Raw genomic sequence first — 22,444 nt, 5'->3', positions numbered from 1 at the left:
GCCTCCATTATTGACCATCACCACCTATTGTCCCTACCACTTCGACCACCATCATTCTCACCACATTCAACACTCATCCGCCTCAACTACTACAACTGACCACCCCATCACCATCAACAACCATAGCCGGCACCGCCTATCATTATAACCTACTACCACTCACCCACCACCTTCTTCAATCACAACAACTACTACAATCCAATATTATTAACTATCATCACCCACCACCACCATCCTCTATCATAATCGCCACTACTACTTATCACTACTAGCTACTAGCATGAACCACCATCATCAACCAAAACTACTACCAACCACCGCCTCTAGTCGGTATTCACCCGTTAGTTATCACCACCACCAACTATCATATTTTAAAAAACTATATATTTTATTGATAGAATATTAGATTAGTTAGTATTTCATTTGAATTTTATGTTTATTAATTTTCAAATAAAGATAAATTTTATACATTCGTCTGTTAAAATCAAATAGTCTAAGTCATTTTTATCAAGATCTTAATACACATCTTAATATATTCAGAAGTGTATTCACGTTCAGATGTCTTAATCTTAATACACATCTTGATATTTAGATTGAGGCATCTTAATCTTAAAAAAACAAATGAGGCCTTAGTCCCTTGAGTTCTCAACCACCCCAGTGTAAGCACTGCCTAGGGTCCTAGAGACTCCTTTGAACTCTGACACACCGGGGGGCTGGTTTTCCAATCTTTTATGAACTATCTTCTAAATAAGGTTTTGGTGTGAGCATTTCCCTAGGTCCCCTGAGGCCCTTTAGAACTTTGACACATTGGAAACCTTGTCCTAATATGCAATGAACCCCTATGTTGTACTTCAAAGTGGTTATGGTTAGAAGGATTGGTTCCCAAGTTTATTTGGGCCTATGAAGACTCCCTATAGTATAACTATTACCATTATGTAATTCATTCTGCTATTGTGGTCTATAATAACTATGTAATAACTAATTTGGGGATATTTAGTAAAGTTGGGGGAAGATTTTTCTTATATCTTTTGTTAAATTTGGGTAGAAATCCTGCCTATAGTATTTAATTATGCTGATTGAATTATGTGAGTACTATACTGTTTTTAGAAATCCTGCCTATAGGACATCCATGATCATTTTGATTTTGTATTTTACATTTGCATACTAGAGATCCTGCTTATATGACATTCGTTTAATTATGTATATTAGAAATCCTGTTCATAGGATCTATACATGTTTTCAACAAATGTGCATTAGCAAGCATGCCTATAAGATTTTGTTATTTGAATTAACTGTCTTTCCTGGCAATCTGTTTAATGTTTGTCTGTACACAACTAATAGATATCATGCCTATATGATTAAAGAAATAAGTTTCAAACCTAGAAATCATGCCTATAGGGTTTAAATCAATAGATATCATGCCTATAGGACTAAAGTCAATTTCAAATTTTGAAATCATGCCTACAAAGTCTAAGTCAATTCAACAATTAGAAAGCATGCCTATAGGAAATAAAAATCTATCTTTACGAGTCAAAATCAGTGCTACACCCAGAAACCATGTCTATGGGACTGCAATTAATAAGCTCATAGAAATCATGCCTATAGGATCATGTTGATCGATTCTGAATTCAATTGCTATTGTCATTCACTTAGGCAATGTATTTGTAGGACTTAGCAATGATTCTGGATCTAAATTGTGACATGTTACTACCTGAAGTGCCTACATTCATGCTGAATAAACTCAGTAGGCAAACAAATAGGTCTTAATGTAGCCTTAATAAAACTGCCTTTATACTCTATTTTTCTCACGCAGATATCCTGCCTATATGATTCCAAAGTTAACGAAGTTTGCTGATTCAATTGCGTGATTTTTTTGCCTATGTATGGAGGTCAATATGAGCCCATATTTGTTCTTTATCCGAAAGTCCTATTTATTTTGTTTGTCGCCTAGATTTCACATTTTAAGTAACATAGGTTCGTCTAGAACCATCCCAAATAGAGGTCATAATACCTCCGGGGCCATAGGAAAGGGACGGGTAGTGTACGCATAAGGAACGAGCTAGAAACTACTAGAACACTTAAGTAACAACTTAAAGATAGTAATTGGATAGTAAGGAGATGATAGCCCGTGTGCTATTTATATGAGTAACACCCCGACTTGAGGGAGTTACAAAGTATTGCACGAAATGATCCTATAGGCTAAAAAACTTAGGGCTTCCCCCATATACTCTTGTTTAGAATAAATTGAATATGGTATTTGTCCAAATTGCCTTCCTCCCTTTTTAAGACTTATTCGCTTAAGTTATGTTCGGCCGAGACCTACCATTATGGACCTCGAGTGGTTCCTAACACCTTCCCCTCAAGGTAATTTTGAGCCCTTACCCGATCTCTATTAATGTAAATTGGTACAACATGAGTTATATGTTCTAGGTGCCCTAACGCACCTTAATCCATTAGGTGACGGCTCTTTCAATTCCAATTCCCTACCCTCTCAAAAAAGAGTTATCCTAGAAATGTCGAAACTCGATTTCGTGAGAAAAATGGGGTGCGACAGCATGACGACTCTTCTAGGGAATATCTTTAGGATCTTACCATAATGAACTTGTTTGTGAATTAGTCTTTAAGCATGTCTTTATTATTCCGTTAATACTTGCACACCCCTTCCACTCTATGTGAATTTATTTGCCTATCTTCATTCATGATTTCTCTTCCTTGTTTTATCACTTTTTACTATGGAAACTGACTTGTCTCCTTGTTTTTTTCTTTCTTAAATGTCTTTACAATTATTAAATACCGCATTTTATTATCATGCAAATACTTGGCAACATGTTATTTTCTTTTGCATAACTTCATGCTCAACATCATATTCCACTCGTGCATACTAAACTATAGCGGCACTTGATGATTGTCCGCGATCTTCCTAAAATCACCCTTTAAATTTTGGAAAGGCTTATTTGCGGTAAAACTAGTCGATCAGCGGTGGAGTCGACAATTCCGTGCCTTTCCCTCTCAAGTTGTCCGCTTGAGGGTACCAGTCTAGACTTCTATAGAGACCTTACTCTGATAATAACTGTACATGCATCATGATCAAACCTAGCCTGGGTTAATATGTTGTCCGCATAATAACCCTCTAAGAAAGACTCGTCTAAAGTCTACCGGGATTTCCATAATCCCAACGGGCGCAACCACGATATATGCATTATTTGGAGAAATAAAGTCTGACATGCTAATCGTTAATGTGTAAGTAGTCGAATCCTGAGGGGGCAAGGGTCTAACTCTATTTATTTTTGCAGAAATGAGGCACAAAGTTCCCAGGTTCGGCATGGTCCGAAGTATACCACCGTTGTTGTTCGATTGGTGGGAAAACCTTTCGCCGAGCAATAAAAATCATGTAAAAAGGTTCTTGGAAATTTACCTTCTTTATTGGACATCCAACCAAACAACATGCTAATTGAGGTTGCTACTATGTTCTGGGATAAAGAAAGAGTTGTATTCCATTTTGGCAATATAGAAATAACTCCTCTCTTGGAGAAAATAGGAGGATTTGCTGGATTACCATGGGATAGTCTCCGCTTATTAGTACCGGAAAACCGCATTACCATGGGGTTTCTGAAGATGATGGATCTGAGAAAGAATGATGACTTGGAGTGCCTGAAGAAGTCCTACACACCCTTTGACTTCCTCTATGAACGATATGGACACAACAATTCTTACTGTATCTTTCATGATGAATTCTCCATCACTTCCCTAGGTTGGACTCACCGTAGGATTTTTGTATTCATCGTCTACTTTCTGGGTATGATGGTGTTTCCAAGCCAAGGGAACAGAATTTACACCAGGTTGTCCATGGTAACCGAAGCTTTAATGGAGGGAATCGAAGGACAAACCTATACTATTGTTCTGATGATTGTAGCAGATATATACCGGGCTCTGGATCGTTACAAGAAAGGGTTCAAACATTTTTAGGGTTGCAACTTGCTACTGCAGATTTGGTTGTTAGAACATCTTCAGAGGGGCCAATACCGCCAAGAGTTTTCACAGAGACTATGGAACGATCACATAGCTTTCCACCATCCTAAAAGAATGACCTTTATCCCAGACAGATTTGCACAACCATAGAATGCTACAGAATGGGCATAATTTTTCAGCAATTTGACCGAAGACCAGGTTCACTGGATGTTCAAGTGGTTCCCTACTAATGAATTCATCATCAGATCTAGGGAAGTTCCACACTTGGTATTGATTGGGTTAAGAGGAATATATCCCTATGTTCCTATCATGGTCATGAGACAAGCTGGTAGAAAACAAGTAATACTACGATTCTCTAAAATGAGTCATTATAGAGCAGATTTTCAGGATGACGCCATTCCATACAAATGTGAGGCCCAGCACATGTGGTATTTGAAGATTATCATGGAAAAGGATACCATCAAGCCAGATCTATATCACGCCGGTCATGTGTACTTCTACCCATCATGGTTAGAAGATAACATAGCAGGAATGGTCGATCCAAGGATTTCTCAAGGAAACAGAGTCATAGATGAGGTTACTGAGGCACACATGAAGTATGAGAGGTTGCGCAAAAGAGTCCTCGATTCCGAATCCAGGCATTTGGAACAACATAAGTTAGACATTGAGTTAATTAACGAGTGGAAGGAAATTGCTACAAGGTCTACATAAAGGTTGGAATATTTGGATCATGGTCTAATGGAACTAGAAGGGAAGATGAGGAAAATGGTCGTAGACTGTCAGAATGCAGAAGGCAATGAGGGAGGACACCTAGCGAGGGCATACCTACTGCTAGACATGTACGACCTGGGGAATCTGATCGACGGAGCCAAGAGGGCCAAACATGGGGAAGGTCCCTCTAGGACCAAGTAGATTAGGTTTATATGTTTTAAGTCATTTTGGAATTCGAATGTAATAAGGCATATGGCACTAGTAACTCATTTATTTATTGTCGTTTTAGGTTCGTCTAATTTACTACATTAATGAAATGAGGCATTTATCAACATTAAATCTCTCCGAAACTACTTGTCGCTAGGCCTACCTTGGGCACAACGAGGTTTCCCAAATTAGGACGTGAATTTATATTCCCGCAATACATGTTTAAATACCGCAAATGCTTTTTAGAATCCTTAATGAATTGTTTACCTTTTGCCTTTTTTCTTTATTTTGGTTATTCCCATCTCTTAAGGTTGGTTCACACATACTGGCATCGTCATCATATCACACCAGATCCAGAGGCCCTGCACCTCTTCCTCCTCCAAGTAATCTGAAAAACAAGGGAAAGGCTAAGATGGATGATATGAGTTGTATCCGGAAAGAAAATGCTGCGCACATAGAAAATGTTGAAACTTTGGACGGTCGGAGTACTACGACCCAGAATGATTTAGTCCTACAGTTGGAATAGAAAACACTGGAATTGCAAGGGAAACTTGAGCAGGTCCGTAACTTGGCAAACCTCTCCCTTACCCTAAATGTCCCAAACATTAACCACCAAAATGCCCAACACCTAGAACCTCCTCAAAACACACCAAACTAACATCCACAAAATCCTCTCGCACCATATCAATACGCAACTCCTCCCCAAATCCTAATCCTCCACCAATACCCACCACTCCTCAGCATCAAGATCTTCCTACTCAATACCCAAAAACCACTTACCATACTACTCAGAATACCCCACAACCTATCCCTGATTGGAAAAGTTCAACTAATGACCATCACTATACTCCAACCCCCGGCACCCACCAAAATAATCCCATATACGTGGAAACCTTACCCTACTCTACTCAGCCGATCTCATACACTTTAGAATCCGCTGAGAAGGACATGCTCATTAAGAATATGGCAGGGGAGCTCAAGATGCTCACAAGCCGCGTCCAGGGTGTTGAAGGTGGCAAAGGAATTGAGGGTCTGAATTGTAAGGATCTATGCATTTAGCCGGACGTGGAACTACAGGGGGCTTACAAACCTCCTAAGTTCGAGATTTTTGACGGAACGGGTGACCCAAAGGTACATTTGAGAACATACTATGATAAGCTCGTGGTAGTTAGGAAAGATGAAAGGATTCACATGAAGCTGTTCATGAGAAGTCTCACTGGAGATGCCCTATGTTGGTACCTAAGTCAAAATCCCAAGAAATGGGTCAATTGGGTAAGCATGGCATCATGGACCGATTCAAGTTTAACATAGAGAATGCACCGGATGTCTTCTACATACAGAATCTCAAGAAGAAACCAACGGAGACTTTCAGAGAGTATGCTACTCGATGGAGGTCAGAAGCTGCAAAAGTCAGGCTGGCACTAGAGGAAGAGCAGATGAACAAATTCTTCGTCAAGACCCAGGATCCATAATACTATGAAAGGTTAATGGTTATCAAAAATCACAAATCCTTCGACATCATCAAACTCGGGGAAAGTATTGAAAAAGGGATCAAGAGCGGGATGGTAACCGATTTTGAGGCATTGCAGGCTAGGAACAAAGCATTACAGTCAGGGGGTATATCAAAGAAGAAAGAAGTAGGGGAAGTAATGGTGGCTCAAGGTCCAAAATCTCCACTTACATACCAAACACCTCTACCCACATACCAACATTCACCTCCTAGATATTCTCAACCCGCTACCACCTATCACTCTTATAACACCCAGCCAGCCTATTACCATTCACCTCCAACCCATCAAAAGTATCAAAAACCAAACCCAATTTCGATCGTAGGCCACCCAGACAGTACACCTCTATTGCTGAACCCATTGACCAGCTATATAAAAGACTGAAGGTTGCCGGATATGTCACCCCATTCTCGCTGTCGCCATGGAAAACTCCTCCTTGTAGGTCAACCCAAACAAAATGTGTGCATACCATTTATCGACGCCCCCTTTTTCCCTCCTGAAAGAAGGCGAAATCGGGTTTACGACATTATGGACAAAACAAATCTTATTCCCCTTTCAAGGAATCGGAATATGGAATTTGAAGAGTCACCACCTAATGATTATAGTGCATTAGGACACTTAAAAAAAGGATTTTGAAAGATAAACCAGAGTTCGGGTAAGGGCTTGAGATTATCTCGAGGGGAAGGTGTTAGGCACCCCTCAAGATCCACTAGTGTGGTTCCCGGCCGTGCTTAGTTATGACTTTAAGAATATGAATAAACAAGCAAAATTTGCAAATAGGAAGTGTAAACAAGTTGAAACATTTTGAAAGAAGAAAGACACAAGTGATTTTGAAAAGAGAAAAGCTTAGTTGAAGAAAACACTAATTTAAGAAAACATTGATAACTAAAGAAGGAGAAAAGGGGGTCCTATATTTAAATATAATATGAATCAGTTTGGTGCAATACCCAACAATCATTATCGCACGAGATATTAGCGCATCGTCATCATCTCCATATTCTACCCTTCCCGCCCCGTAAAGGTTATTTAAACGCGTGGATTGGTCACGTTTACTTATTGCATGCTAGTACCCGTCCCAACCTACCAGTCCCGGGGTATTAGGACTTCTAATCCTAAAAGGGGGAAGAAAAGGGATACAGGCATATATGGGGTTTAAAAGGACAAAATACTAGGCGTCAATCAAAACAATTAGCAAATAAATGGGAAACAAATACTCAAAAAGGCTCATATAAACCCCATAAATCACATAGAAATTAGTTTAGCATGTCTTGCATATATTGGTTTGGTCTTTAAGATTAAAACTAAACGGCGGACGGACTAGTTCAACACATAGAGTTGGATAAAAGGTCTGTATTAGGCAGCCCGGATCCAATTGTCAGAAGTTGTTGTATTTAAGCAGATTACTGATTGAGAACCTAATGCAGAAGAGTTTAAAAGCAGAAGTTTGGAAATGATAGAAGTTCAGAAAGGGTTTTGAAAATCGACAGAATTCTCTAAGGAAATGTACAGTAGAGTTTTTAGAAACAAAAGTGCTATAAAAGGAAGAGGGAATTTGAAAACTGTTTTGAGAAAAGAGCTTTATAAAAGTGCAGACAGAGAGTTGGAAAACGGTTTCAGAAACCAGGAATACAAATTTTAAAATGAAACTGCAGATAAGTTTGGATAAATTTTTGTTAAAAAAAACGTTGAAACTAATCGCCAGATTACTCAGTTTTTAAACGAGTTTGGGACCCTATAGGCAGGATATCTATACCTTGATTTTATTAATTGTTATTCTTTTAAAACATTAAGAAGGATGAGTATTTGATCCTACAGTTTGCCTAGCGTTTATTAATTTCCTATAGGCATGATTTCTATATGCTTGAATGAAAAGAATGCATTTCTTATAGGCATGATTTCTAGATGATTGAGTGAAAAGATGCAAAGACTATAGACATGGTTTCTAGGTGGTTTGAAGTATTAAAAACTATAGGCATGGTTTCTAGGTGATTGAAAACATTAAAATCCTATAGGCATGGTATCTAAGTGTTTGAGTAACAATATTAAACCTATAGGCATGATTTCTACCCTTTAACTCATGCAAGCAATATGAACCCCTCCCACACTCTTTACTAATATTCCCCGAGTTCTTTTCACAAGATTATTATAGAACCAGAAGAAAGAATATAAACAGAAATACATCACAGCCTACAGCTAGATCCGAGCAGCCTAATTCAATCTTAATGCCCAATAACATGTCTTTCACCAAATCTAGATTCCAGATTCCAAGGCCTTCTCTTAGAGTGTTTCAAAGTTCCAAGGGTTTTCAGGAAGCCCAGGCAATGCTTACACCCTAAAGATTGAATGTGGTAACAGAGTAGTGCAATGTATGGAATTACCAGCCCTTAGGCATCCAAGTTCATAGGGAGCTCTTGGGTCCCTAAGCATGGCTTACCAGAAGGGGGTAGAACTTAAGAGCTAGGAGTAAGTGTGAAGTGAGGGAGGAACCTTAGCAGGAGGTGGTCATACCCAGCCATGTCATAGACTGTCACACCCCTAACCCCTTGCTTAGATTCAAACAAATAAGAGCAGACTCTTAGAGAGTCAAACTTAGGTCTGAAGGGTGATTAGGACACCACCAGACCCAAATTAGAGCTCAACACATTGAGGGGAAAGGGAATGGGAAAATAATCGAGTAAGGACTTAGAAGAGTCTAGTCCTGGATCACAGACAGCAATTCATGGTGCCGCTATAACCCAGGACAATACTCACATACAAAGGGAGTAGAGGGAAAGGGATTAACATAACATAAGAGACATAACATGCTTGAAGGTAATTAAATAGTGCAGGAAAGCATAAATAAACACATAAAGAAAGGGGTAGAAACAGAGAAGTTGAACAGGGATGCTATTTAACATAGAAGAACATACCAGTTATAAATTCTAGAATAGCAAGATAGTAACAGCAATCAGACAGCCAGGAACAACAGGAACAGACTCAAGAAAACTCCCCAATTGCTTAGAAGTTCAGACAGCAGGAGGTACAAATATAAAATGCTCAGTAGTAGTGTAGAGAAATAGAGAGTAGTAACAGTAGTAGTAAAGAAGACAGAGAGATGAATTCTGATTTTTATTTTCAGTCGGAATTCGATGATGAAGTGAAAAGAAGAGCATGTATTTATACTTGAAATCAGTTATGCAAGCAAGGAAATAAAATTAGTCGAGTATCAATTAAGATCAATCAGTTAATGGAGGTTCCTTTAATTAAGGAATCCCGATTTGATCAGTAAAGGACAGGAAATATTTAAGGAAAGGGGATCAAATAAACACATTGTGCATATCATACAAATAAGGGTAAATACATGTGTGTCTTAATTAAGGAAACGGAATTTTGAAAAGCACGGTTAAGGAAGTAAACCAATTAGCACATAGCAATTTAGGGAATCAAAGATTCCTTAAATCACTCAATGAACCTAGCCAGCCAATAGGGAAATCAAGAAGTTTAACACTAATCAAAGAAAGAATCAATCGAATTCACACAAGGCAAACTGAAATCAATCCCCAAATCAAAGGTTATTCTGAGAGGGAAGATCTAACTATAAAGAGGGCATGGGCTTTAAACATGCGAGGCTGGATTCAAACAAAATATCATGCCACCAAAGACTAGTGAGTAGAAGACTATATCTAAAGGAGAGCATCAAATAGCATGCGAGAAATCAGATAAAAGGTCTTGCAAAGTTTAGCCAGAATCAGAGTCACATGGAGAACAAAGATGAACTTAGCAATTAGGACTTTGAAGTCAAACTAGTTCAGACATGGGAAGCAAACAAGTCACACACAAGTGGTCTGAAACCCCCCCCCCTAAATTCTAGGGTTTCCGCCATTGATCAAGTGTAAAGACGAAAGCAGACAAATCAGGCCAAAGTAATAACGAAATAAGTTCAAAAAGACCCAAAGGAACTAAAACCTTAAGCATTTTCTGAAAACATAAGAAGGGAACAAAATACTGTAACAGAACTCATAAAGCAATGGTAGAAGAAAGCATGGCAGATGAAAACACAGTAGAGCAAATACAGTAAAAACACATAGGAATCTCGGTAGAACAAGTAAAATTAAGGAAAACCCTCAGTCGGAGAAGATGAACAATTTTGAAAGCAAAGTTTTAGAAGAAATTTAGAGGAATCGTTTGAAAACCTTAAAATAAACACGGATCTAGAATAGATCTAGAGAAATTAGGAAAACCTTGAAAGGCTAGGGTTTCAGAGAAACCCTAGAAGCGAGAAAGGCCTGGAAAAGGAGCTGCTCCGGGGTCGAATGAGTCAGAGATGGACTCATAGGTTTAGGATATGCCGGAGTTGAGCCGGAGATGGCTGCAGAACTCGAATCGGTGGAGATCTGAGTGAAGACCTTCAAGCTCGAACCTTGAATTTTCAAGTAACAGGGGTACGGGGTACGTGGGGTGAGTACAAGCTGCTCAGGGCCCGAGAGGCCACGATTTCCGGTGGAATAAGGTTGGAGACCGGTGAGATAGACTAGGGTTCGGAGAGAGGTTGAGAGCGTTTGAGAGACGAAGGGGATACAAGGGCGGCTCGTTTGTGTGAATGAATTAGGGTTAGGGGTAGTTGGGAAATTAAAAAGGAAAGAAAGGTTGTGGGCCGTTGATCAAAATGATCAACGACCAAGATTAAAAGGGGAACTGGGCGGGTTTAATTAAACTGGTCTGGGTTGGGTAGAAATGAAATTGGGTTGGGAATTGGGGGGTTAGATTGGGGTCGAAATGAGGCTAAAATTGAAAGTAAAATGGGCTACAATTGAAATAGCCACTTTTCCCTTTTTTGAATTTATAAAAAATAGTAAAAGACGTTAAAAATTGAACTAAAGATACTGGGTTGATAAAAATACATAGGTATTAATTTAAAAATATTAGGATTGATTTTGTAATTAAAATGCTATTTAAATCTGAAAGTGGGCTAAAATTGCAATTTCATGCAATTTTAGTTTAAAAATAACAAATGGACTTGTAAAATTATGCAAAAAATCATGTAAACTATATTTTATGTAAATGTGTGAATAAAATAAATTATTCACCAAAATGACAAGTTTTGGGAATAATTATTGGTTTTTATAGTGCAAAATAGGCCATAAATTGGTTTTAAAAAATCTTTAAAAATTTGAGAAAAATACCAAAGCCTTTGGGGATGCTTGCATGTGCAAATAAATGCTATTTTGAAAGTATTTTGAGTATAAAAATACATAAGAAAAAATTGGGTATCAACAGCTGCCCCTCTTTACCCGAGAAGGATGAAAGAGTTGTCGGGTAAAGATAAGATGGCCAATTTTGATCGAAAACGGCGGTTGTAAAAGAATTATGACCGTGCCCTGGTTTTTGAGCTGCCTACATATCCCTGGTTTTACAGGAATCAGGCCACATGTAGTTCAGGAACCATTGGCGGAATATGCCGATGGAAATTCGAAAAGACAGACGTGATGGTCAGATTCGAGAGGGTGTTTGGGATTGACCAGGCTGTGGAGAGCTGGAGCAGGAGCGCTCCTACTGAGACGGTCGTCCGCTAGTCGGAGTACCTGCAAGTGCGATATGCGTATATATTGCGTAATTTAAACGTGATGCAAATTCCCGTTGGACCATGAATGCTGTCTTTGGACGGTTAGGATGACGTCCTCAGACTATGATGTCCTGGGCCATGAAGGGCATAAAAGTAAAGATTCGCAGGCCATGAAATGGTGTTATCGGGCTATGCGTATGGTGCCTCTGAACTATGACTCCTTTGAATAGGTTGGCGATCTTTCAGCCATGCTGGATGGAGACAGAGCTTAGTCTCGAAAGGCAGATAGATAGCCTTATGCAATATGGAGGTAGAGCTTAACCTCGGAAGGCAGAGAGTAGCCTTATGCAAAATGCGGATGGAGACAGAGCTTAGTCTCGGAAGGCAGATAGCTAGCCTTATGCAATATGGAGGTAGAGCTTAACCTCGAAAGGCAGAGAGTAGCCTTATGCAAAATGCAGATGAAGACAGAGCTTAGTCTCGGAAGGCAGATAGATAGCCTTATGCAATATGTAGGTAGAGCTTAACCTCGGAAGGCAGAGAATAGCCTTATGCAGAAATGCAGATGGAGACAGAGCTTAGTCTCTAAAGGCAACAAGTAGCCTTATGCAATGAAGAAATGTAATGAAACAAACAGTAGTAAGTTCTCTTAGCTAATAGATGATTGCGCTATCATGACTGCTGGGAAATGCTGGGTGTAGATAGTAGACTTTTGCGAAATGAGTGATTGCTTTGAGAGTTTCGACTCTAAAGAGTGGGTGCGTTTTTGCTTTTGCGGCCTGCATTCTGGTGGACGATTTGTGCTATTAAGACTGTTGGGGAGTGTCGAGTGCGGATAGTGACCCTCTGGAGGGTTTTTGATTCTGAAGAGCAAATGTACTTTGATTCGTTGCCTGAATTCCTGCATCCAAAGAAAAGTTGTGAGTTTTATAGGGGAGGTTAGTTTGTATCCTCCGGCTCTTGCTGTTGCGTATCATTGGGGTAGTGTTTCTAAACGATGCGATCCAAATGATATTCGGGCATGACCTAGTGGATATAAGGCAAGTGCATGTATATATAGGTAAAAAGAACTCCTTGATTATTTCGGGATGAACCAACAACTGCAACGTGGTTCAAGACACGGCAACCTCGCTTGCTCCAGAATTTTGAGGGTCCTCCTCAAAATTCTGTCCCAGTTTACTGGGCTGGCACTGCTGACGGCTGTGCTGGATGACTGAATGCGGAACAATCCCAGAATTATGAGGGCCCTCCTCAAAATTCTACCCCAGTTTGCTGGGTTGGTGCTGATGAAAAAACTGACGACTGACTTCGGAATTTTGAGGGTCCTCCTCAAAATTCTGCCCCAGTTCCAATAGCGGGGGGAAAGATAGAATTTTTATTAAAATGTGACTGAACCCATAGGGCTGCCTACGTAACCCCTCTTAAATGAGAATCAGGTCAGGCGTAGTTCAAAATACATCATGAAAGAAAAGCATATGATCAAATGTAGTATCGCTTCACTGCGTCTGCGTTGATAGGCTTCGTCCAGACTTCTCCGTCCATTTCTGCGAGAATAAGGGCTCCTCCTGTTAGAACCCAATGCACCATATACGGACCCTGCCAATTGGGAGAGAATTTCGCTTTGGCTTCATCTTGATATGGAAATATCTTCTTCAACACCAGCTGTCCTGGTGTAAACTTCCTTGGCTTGACTCTCTTGTTGAAGGCTCTGGACATTCTGTTCTGATATAATTGAAGGTGACAAACAACATTCATTCTTTTTCCGTCTATGAGGGCTAACTGCTCGTAGAGACTCTTGACCCATTCTGCATCATCTAATTCTGCTTCTTGTATGACCCTTAAGGAAGGAATTTCTACCTCAGCGGGGATGACCGTGTCTGTACCATAAACCAACATGTAGGGAGTGACCCCAGTTGATGTGCGGACTGTGGTACGATAACCCAGTAAGGCGAATGACAACTTCTCATGACACTATTTGTGCTTTTCGATCATCTTCCTTAGTATCTTCTTGATGTTCTTATTGGCTGCTTCTACAACTCCATTCATTTGAGGTCTGTAAGCCATAGAGTTCTTGTGTTTAATCTGGAATGTTTCACCCATTGCCTTCATCAGGCCGCTGTTGAGATTAGAGCCGTTGTCGGTGATGATTGATTCCGGAACCCCGAACCAACAAACCATATGATCTCGGACGAAATCTGCTACTACTTTCTTGGTGACTGCCTTGTATGATGCTGCTTCAACCCATTTAGTAAAGTAATCAATTGCCACTAGGATGAACCGGTGCCCATTTGATGCGGCTGGTTCAATTGGTCCAAAGATATCCATTCCCCAAGCAGCGAACGGCCATGGTGAGCTTGTTGCAGTAAGCTCGTTTGGAGGTACCTTTATCATATCTGCATGTATTTGACAATGGTGGCATCTCCGGACGTACTGGATGCAGTCTGCTTCCATAGTCATCCAAAAATATCCTGCTCGGAGTATCTTCTTTGCCAAGACGAAACCATTCATATGCGGTCCACAGGTCCCTGCGTGCACTTCCTCCAATAGTTTGGTTGCTTCTCTTGCCTCGACACATCTTAATAATCCCATATCAGGAGTCCTCCTATACAGGATTCCCCCACTGTGAAAGAAGTTGTTGGATAATCTCCGAAGTGTCCGTTTCTAAGTAGCATTGGCAAGCTCTGGGTACTCTCCTTTTATGAGGTATTTTATGATATCGTGGAACCAAGGTTTCCCGTCGGCTTCTTCTTCGACGTGAGTACAATAAGCTGGTTGGTCGTGAATCTTGACCTGGATGGGGTCAATAAAGTTTGTATCTAGATGCTGAATCATAGATGACAAAGTGGCCAGTGCATCGGCGAACTCATTTTGTACCCTAGGAATATGCTGGAATTTCGTCTTCCTGAACCTCTTTCTCAATTCCTGTATGTGATGCAGATAAGGGAGTATCTTGGGATTCTTGGCTGCCCATTCTTCTCGAACTTGACGTATGAGTAGATCCGAGTCTCCGATTACTAGTAACTCCTGAACATTCATATCAATGGCCAGTTTAATCCCTAGAATGGAGGCTTCATATTTGGCCATGTTGTTGGTGCACGGGAACCTGAGCTTGGTGGATAACGGGTAATGCTGACTGGTTTCAGATACCAGGACTGCTCCTATGCCAACTCCTTTGAAATTTGCGGCTCCATCGAAAAACATCCTTCAGCCGTCATAGGATTCTGCAATGTCTTCTCCTATGAAGCTATCTCCTCGTCAAGAAAATACGTCTTTAGAGGTTCGTATTCTCCTCCTACAGGATTCTCGGCGAGGTGATCTGCCAAGGCTTGTCCTTTGACTGCCTTCTAGGTAACATAAACGATGTCAAATTCACTTAACAGTATCTGCCACTTGGCGAGCTTACCGGTAGGCATGGGTTTTTAAAAGATATAATTCAATGGATCCATCCTAGATATGAGATAAGTGGTGTAAGCACAAAAATAGTGTCTCAATTTCTGAGCCACCCAGGTTAGGGCACAACATGTGCGCTCTAATAAGGAATACCGAGCCTCGTACGGGGTAAACTTCTTGCTGAGGTAATAGATGGCTTGCTCCTTTCTTCCCGTCTCGTCATGTTGTCCCAAAACACAATCAAATGCCCCATCCAATACTGCAAGATAAAGCGATAGGGGTCTCCCTGGCTCGGGTGGAACCAATACTGGCAGTGTCGACAAGTATTCCTTGATTCTGTCGAAGTCCTTTTAACAATCATCAGTCCATTTAGTGGCGGCATCCTTCTTTAGCATCTTGAAGATGGGTTCACAAATGATAGTGGACTGAGCTATGAATCGTCTGATATAGTTGAGCCTTCCCAGAAAACTCATTACATCTTTCTTGTTCTTTGGCAGTGGCAACTCTTGAATGGCTTTGACCTTTGACGGGTCCAATTCTATTCCCCGGCGACTCACAATGAAACCCAATAACTTTCCGGCTGGGACCCCAAACGCACACTTGGCGGGATTCAGTTTTAAGTTGTATCTCCTCAGTCTGTTGAAGAATTTTCTCAAATCTCCCATGTGATCTGCAGCATTCCTGGATTTAATGATGATGTCGTCCATATATGCCTCGATCTCTTTATGTATCATATCATGAAAGGCTGTGGTCATGGCTCTCATGTAGGTAGCACCAACATTCTTTAAACCGAACGACATCATTATGTAACAGTACATTCCCCACGATGTGATGAATGCCGTTTTCTCTGCATCTTCTTCATCCATCCATATCTGGTGGTATCCCACAAAATAATCGACAAATGACTGGAGCTCATGTTTGGCGCAATTATCAATCAGTATGTGTATATTTGGTAAAGGGAAATCATCCTTAGGACTGGCCTGGTTGAGATCCCGATAGTCGATACAGACTCTAACCTTCCCATCCTTCTTCGGTACCGGCACAACGTTGGCTAACCATGTTGGATACTCCACTACTCTGAGAACCCTGGCTTTGACTTGCTTGGTGACCTCTTCTTTGATTTTCAAACTCATGTCTGGCTTGAACTTTCTGAGTTTCTGTTTGATTGGTGGGCATGCCGGATCTGTCGGCAGCTTGTGAGCCACGATGGATGTGCTGAGACCGGTCATATCATCATACGACCAAGCGAATATATCCTTATATTCTTTCAAAAAATCTGTGTATTCTTCCTTTTCTGATGGTGACAAGTGTACGCTGATATGTGTTTTCTTGACATTTTCTGCGTTCCCCAAATTGATGACCTCAGTTTCGTCTAAATTAGACTTGGGCCTGTTCTTGAAATTCTTGACCTCCCTGACAACCTCTTCTGGTATCTCATCCTCTTCTGAGTCTATATCCGTTTGTCGCACTGTCTCGTTGCAAGTCACAGTCGTTGGTTCATCATCAAGATATGTAATAGTAATGCTGTGTAAATAAGGTAAATGGTAGAGAAAATAAATGAGAGCGAAACGTAAAGATAAACTTGGAAAATGCTTTTTCATAATCGTTTAAAACATCGGAGCTCTTTTCAAAAGTAAAGACAATGCGGAGAAGTAAAATCAACTAAAGTAAAGTGTGATGCATATGCGTCGTTTAGCCCCGCTACCCCGAGTCTCTCTGGGCACTGGTGGTCCTGATTGACCAATTGGCGAGGTGCTCTCCTTGGTTCATAGCTTGAATGGAAGGGCCTTCCTCCACTTCCTCCTCGAAGATAGCACAACAATCCATATCATTTTCCAGAAACAGGTTCTTTATTGCTGCCAGTGCCTCGTCTTCCTCTGATCCGTATGAAATGTTGGCTGGCTGAAAAATCTGCTCCAACTGAGGTATAGGGTGCTCCAGCGGATGGTATGGTCCGCGCCATGGGGGTGACCAGTGGTTGAACTCCTCCCAAGTGTACTCATACCCTAGGCTAAAAGTGGTACCGTGCTTCTTCAGCTTGAAGGTTTGGTGATACCCTGCAGGTTCTTGCCAAGTCCTTTTCCGGGTTCATACGCGCTCCAATTCAGGATGCTTTCAATTTTGTTATCCCACCACGTGTCTTTGTCTATGGCGTTGACTCGCTCAATGTGATGGTATGTTTCTTCACCGATTTTCCTTCTACCTCCGATCATCGGGATGGCCTGGCGACTATATATAGGGTTGATACCGTCGCCGTGAATGATTACTTCCTGATGATTCCATTCAAATTTTACAGTCTGCTGCAAAGTTGACGCCACAGCCCCAACGACGTGGATCCGGGGTCGTCCTAGCAACAAATTGTAGGACGCTGGTACGTCAATGACTTGGAACTCGACATCGAATTAGGTGGGTTCCATCTGCAGGCATAAGATAATTTCTCCAATGGTGGACCTCTGAGATCCATCAAAAGCTTTGACACTGGTAGCCCTGTCTTTGATCTCGTGCAATCCATTACCCAATGTCTTGAGAGTTACCAACGGACAAATGTTGAGGCTGGATCCCCCGTCGACTAGAATCCTGGTGACAAAGTGATACTCGCATTGTGCAGTGATGAGCAACGCTTTGTTGTGACCTAGCCCTTCTGGAGGTAATTCATCTTCATGGAAGGTGATCTTATGGCTTTCCTGTACCTGCCCCACCATGTTTGCTATTTCGCCTCCTGTTATGTTGCTGGGAACATAAGCTTCACTCAGTACTTTTATTAAGGCATTTTTATGTGCCTCTAAGCTTTGTAAAAGAGCCAGAATGGAAATCTGTGCTGGCGTTTTGTTCAGTTGCTCGACGACCGAGTACTCTTTGGCCTGTACCTTCCTCCAAAGGTCATCGGGTCCAGTTTCAACAGCCCGCCCGGAGGCCTACTTGCTAGACTCAGCCAAGTGTTCCGGGGTGTATACCCTTCCTGTCCTGGTCATGCCCTGTGCGGCAATTGCTTCCCCAGTATATGTCTTTCCCTTCCTTCTAGCCTCAGTGGTGTAATCCCAAGGTATAGCATTTGTCTTGAACAGGGTTACGTCTGTCATGGAGACTGGAATAGGTGCCTTAGGAGGTAACACAGAAACTTCAAACAGCGTAGGCGTCCTTGGAACTCCGAACTCAACCTCAATTGGTTTCGGCGCCTTTGAAGGTGGTGCTTCAAACTCGAGTGGTACGGACACATTTACCATATCGCCCTCAGAGGGATAAATCTGGACAACAATGGGATTGAGAGTAACTATTGGCTTCTTAGGCTTGTCTCCTTCAGCTATCAACCTGATTGACCCCTTGGGGTCCCAATCATTTTCGATCTCGATCATGTGGATGCTTCTACACTCGTGGTCAGGCAGAGGGTTATTTCGAACATTAGGAGCGGGCTTCTTTGCTATAATGATCTTGTTGTCAATCGAGTTCTGAATCTTGTCTTTCACCGAGCGACACTCGTCGATGGTATGGCCCTTCATCCCGGAATGGTATGCGCAAGTCTTGTTTGGGTTGATCCACTGGAAGGATTTTCTGGAGTTATGGCTGGGATAGGGGTTAACCAGCTGCCTTGAGTTTTTGATATGATTGGTCAATCGGCTCGGCTATGGCGGTATATTGTCTGGGAGGTTTGCGGTCGAAGTTTGGTCTAGGTCAAGGGAAGTTTTGACGGGTAGGAGGTGATGGGTAGTGAGAAGGTTGGGAGTTATATGCTTGGTATATAGGTGCGGGTTGGGAATATCTGTGTGAAGCGGGTTTATACGTAAGTGGTGGAGCAGGTGATGGAATTTGGTAGGTGGGTGATGGTGCTTGGTAATTTAGGGTAGGTTGATATGTGAGTGGAGCTGAGGGATAGGTTAGGTACTTCATAGGGGAGTTGATCCTTTGCGCAGCCATCACAGAATTCACATCCTTTTTCTTTGATGAGCCACCAGACTGTAAAGCCTTGTTGGTAGCTTGTAATGCCTCGAGGTTAGTGACCATACCATTTTTGATTCCTTCTTCGATTCTTTCTCCCAACTTGATGATGTCGGAGAACCTTTGGCCCTCTATTAGCATCAGCCTCTCGTAGTACTGCGGATCTTGAGCACGGACGAAGAACCTGTTCATTTGTTCTTCCTCCAAGGCCGGTCTGACCTTAGCAGCTTCTGACCTCCAACGAGTAGCATACTCGCGAAAGGTCTCTGTGGGCTTCTTCTTGAGATTTTGGATATAGAACACATCTGGTGCGTTCTCAATGTTGAACCTAAACCGATCCATAAAGTCAGACGCCATGTTCACCCAACTAGTCCATTTCTTTGCATCCTGGCTAATATACCATGATAAAGCATCACCCTTCAAACTCCTCATGAACAGTTTCATGCGAATCTTCTCGTCCCTTCCGACTCCTACCAGCTTATCACAATACATTCTGAGGTGGACCCTGGGATCACCTGTACCGTCGAAAATTTGAACTAGGGAGGTTCGTATCCTTCCGGGAGCTCAACATCTGGCTGAACACAGAGATCTTTGTAATTTAACCCTTCAACACTTTTGTTACCTTCGAAATCTTGGACCCCGCTAGTCAACTTCTTGATCTCAGCGGCCAAATTCTAAATGAGGGAGCTTTTATCATCTATCTCAATTGCACTGGCGATTGGCTGACTGTAATGTGGCATGATTTCCATAAAGATTGGAGTCTTATGGTCTTTTGTGGTATTTTATGTTTCAGGAACGTGTAATGGAGTGTTGTTGCAGGTGTTGCAGGCTTGGGCATGAGCGGGTTGTGCTGGTGGTGTAGTATGGTTCTGGTTGTTGGCATCAGCAGCGGCAAGAGTGATTGATAGACTTTCCAGGTTTCGAACATGTTCCAATTCTTCTCTAAATCTCAGCAAAGTTTGCTCAAGATGAGCAGTAGTTTCCTTAGTGATTGAAGCATTCTAAGAGGTTTCCTCGATTTCCTTTCTAGCACTTGTATCTCCCATTTTGCCTTTGATCCTGTTTCTGGTAGGACTTGGAGGAGGAGGAGGTGGAGGACCCTTGGATCTTGTTGAGTACGCTGATGGTGCCAGAATGCACGAACTAACCTTTGGAGAGGGGAATAAAAATAAAGAAAAACAAAAATAGGTAACAAGTTAGTGGGGGTTATGAGAAGAAAATGTTGCAATATTTAAACACATTGTGCTGGAATATAAATCGCTTCCTAATTTGGGTGCCTCGTTGTGCCCGAGGTAAGCCTAGCGACAAATTAAATTTGGAGAACTTATAATGCTAAATGCCTCATTTTATTGATAAAAATAAGACAAGTCAAAAACAACTGAATGATAAAAGATGTTACTAATGGCCAGTGGCCTTATTACATTTAAGAAAGTAGAAGAGTAAAAATCCTAACTACTTGGTCCCCGAAGGACCTTCCTCAGGTTGAATGTTCTCGCTAATCAAGTCCTCTAGCTCGCACATATTTTCCAGTAAAATGCTATCGCCAGACGTTCTCCTTTGCCTTTCTCAACATTTTGACAGTCGATGACTCTTTTCCTCACTTTCCCTTCCAATTCTAGCAAGCTGTACTCCAGGTATTCTATCTCCTTACTAGCCTTGGTGACTGTCTCCTTACACTCGTTGATTTGGTTGCTCGATGGGAGGTTTCTCCACCAAGTCTACAAGAGTGAAGGCATGTTTACCATACCGAAGTTAGGAACTTTGTCATTCATTTTCTGCAAAACAAAAGGGTTAAGACCTCACCCCCACTGGACTCGACTATTTAATACCAATAATCAGCATAAAAAGCATTTAGTTCTACAAATAAATGCACAGAATATGTAGGTATCCGTTTGGGTTTCAGGGAAACCCGATGAACTTTGGACAAGGCTATCTTAATGAGTCATTATGCGAACAACATAACTGACTCGGCTAGGTTTGACCATGATGCATGAACAGTTTAATAGAGTAAGGTTTCTACTTTGAAGTGCTAGACAAGGTACCCTTGAGCGGACAACTGAAGAGGGAAAGGCGCGGAACCGTCGACTACACCGTTGATCGACTGGTTTTACCGCAAATATGCCTTTGCCACATTTAGGGGTTATGATATCGGAAGGGCGCAACCACTTATTATAAGCGTTGCTATAGGATTTGTTTGGGCACGAGTGGGATATGATGTTGGAAGATGCAATTATAATAATGAAACAAATTACATGTATTTTCACGTTCATAAAGTAAAGATTACAATAAATGCTCGGAAATGAAAACGGAATTGATATAATGGTAAAGCAGTAAAGGGGAAAGCGATTAAAGGAAAAGAAAACACGAAGAGTCAAGTTAGTATTCATGGGGAAATGATTAAAAGCAGGAAATAAAGGTAACAAAGGAAGAAATAAAGTCATAAAAATAATGTAATGGTAAAAGCCTTAAAGCATCTCCCCAGCAGAGTCGACATGCTGTCGACGCCCCTTTTTTCCCTTCTGAAAGAAGGCGAAATCGGGTTTACGACATTATGGGCATAACAACCCTTATTCCCCTTTCGAGGAATCGGGATATGGAATTTGAAGAGTCGCCACCTAATGATTATAGTGCATTAGGACACTTAAAAAAGGATTTTGAAAGATAGACCAGAGTTCGGGTAAGGGCTTGAGATTATCTCGAGGGGAAGGTGTTAGGCACCCCTCAAGATCCACTAGTGTGGTTCCCAGCCATGCTTAGTTATGACTTTAAGAATATGAATAAACAAGCAAAATTTGCACATAGGAAGTGTAAACAAGTTGAAAAATTTTGAAAGAAGAAAGACACAAGTGATTTTGAAAAGAGAAAAGCTTAGTTGAAGAAAACACTAATTTAAGAAAACATTGATAACTAAAGAAGGAGAAAAGGGGGTCCTAGGTTTAAATATAATATGAATCAGTTTGGTGCAATACCCAGCAATCATTCTCGCACGAGATATTAGCGCACCGTCATCATCTCCATATTCTACCATTCCCGCCCCGTAAAGGTTATTTAAACTCGTGGATTGGTCATGTTTACTTATTGCATGCTAGTACCCGTCCCAACCTACCAGTCCCGGAGTATTAGGACTTCTAATCCTAAAAGGGGGAAGAAAAGGTTTAGAGGCATATATGGGGTTTAAAAGGAC

At 41.3% G+C, this 22,444-nt stretch overlaps 2 protein-coding genes across 2 annotated transcripts; both read right to left on the bottom strand.

Moving 5' to 3' along the window:
* Positions 1-13,416: 13,416 nt before the first annotated feature.
* LOC138878755 (uncharacterized) lies at positions 13,417-13,833 on the bottom strand. The gene has a single exon (XM_070158448.1). The coding sequence runs from the start codon at positions 13,831-13,833 to the stop codon at positions 13,417-13,419; it is 417 nt and encodes a 138-aa protein (XP_070014549.1).
* Positions 13,834-14,598: 765 nt separating this feature from the next.
* LOC138878754 (uncharacterized) lies at positions 14,599-15,138 on the bottom strand. The gene has a single exon (XM_070158447.1). It carries the CDS (start codon positions 15,136-15,138, stop codon positions 14,599-14,601), a length of 540 nt encoding a protein of 179 aa, XP_070014548.1.
* Between the last annotated feature and the right edge of the window lie 7,306 nt (positions 15,139-22,444).

Source organism: Nicotiana sylvestris, chromosome 9 (assembly GCF_000393655.2).
Source record: "Nicotiana sylvestris chromosome 9, ASM39365v2, whole genome shotgun sequence".
In the NCBI taxonomy this organism is placed as follows: Eukaryota; Viridiplantae; Streptophyta; class Magnoliopsida; order Solanales; family Solanaceae; genus Nicotiana; species Nicotiana sylvestris.
This window is presented reverse-complemented; position numbering and strand designations above follow the sequence as displayed.

Bases quoted from the DNA above. Each gene is read 5' to 3' on its own strand.
- LOC138878755 (XM_070158448.1), bottom strand. From the start codon at position 13,833: ATGTTGGTTTATGGTACAGACACGGTCATCCCCGCTGAGGTAGAAATT.
- LOC138878754 (XM_070158447.1), bottom strand. From the start codon at position 15,138: ATGTTTTTCGATGGAGCCGCAAATTTCAAAGGAGTTGGCATAGGAGCA.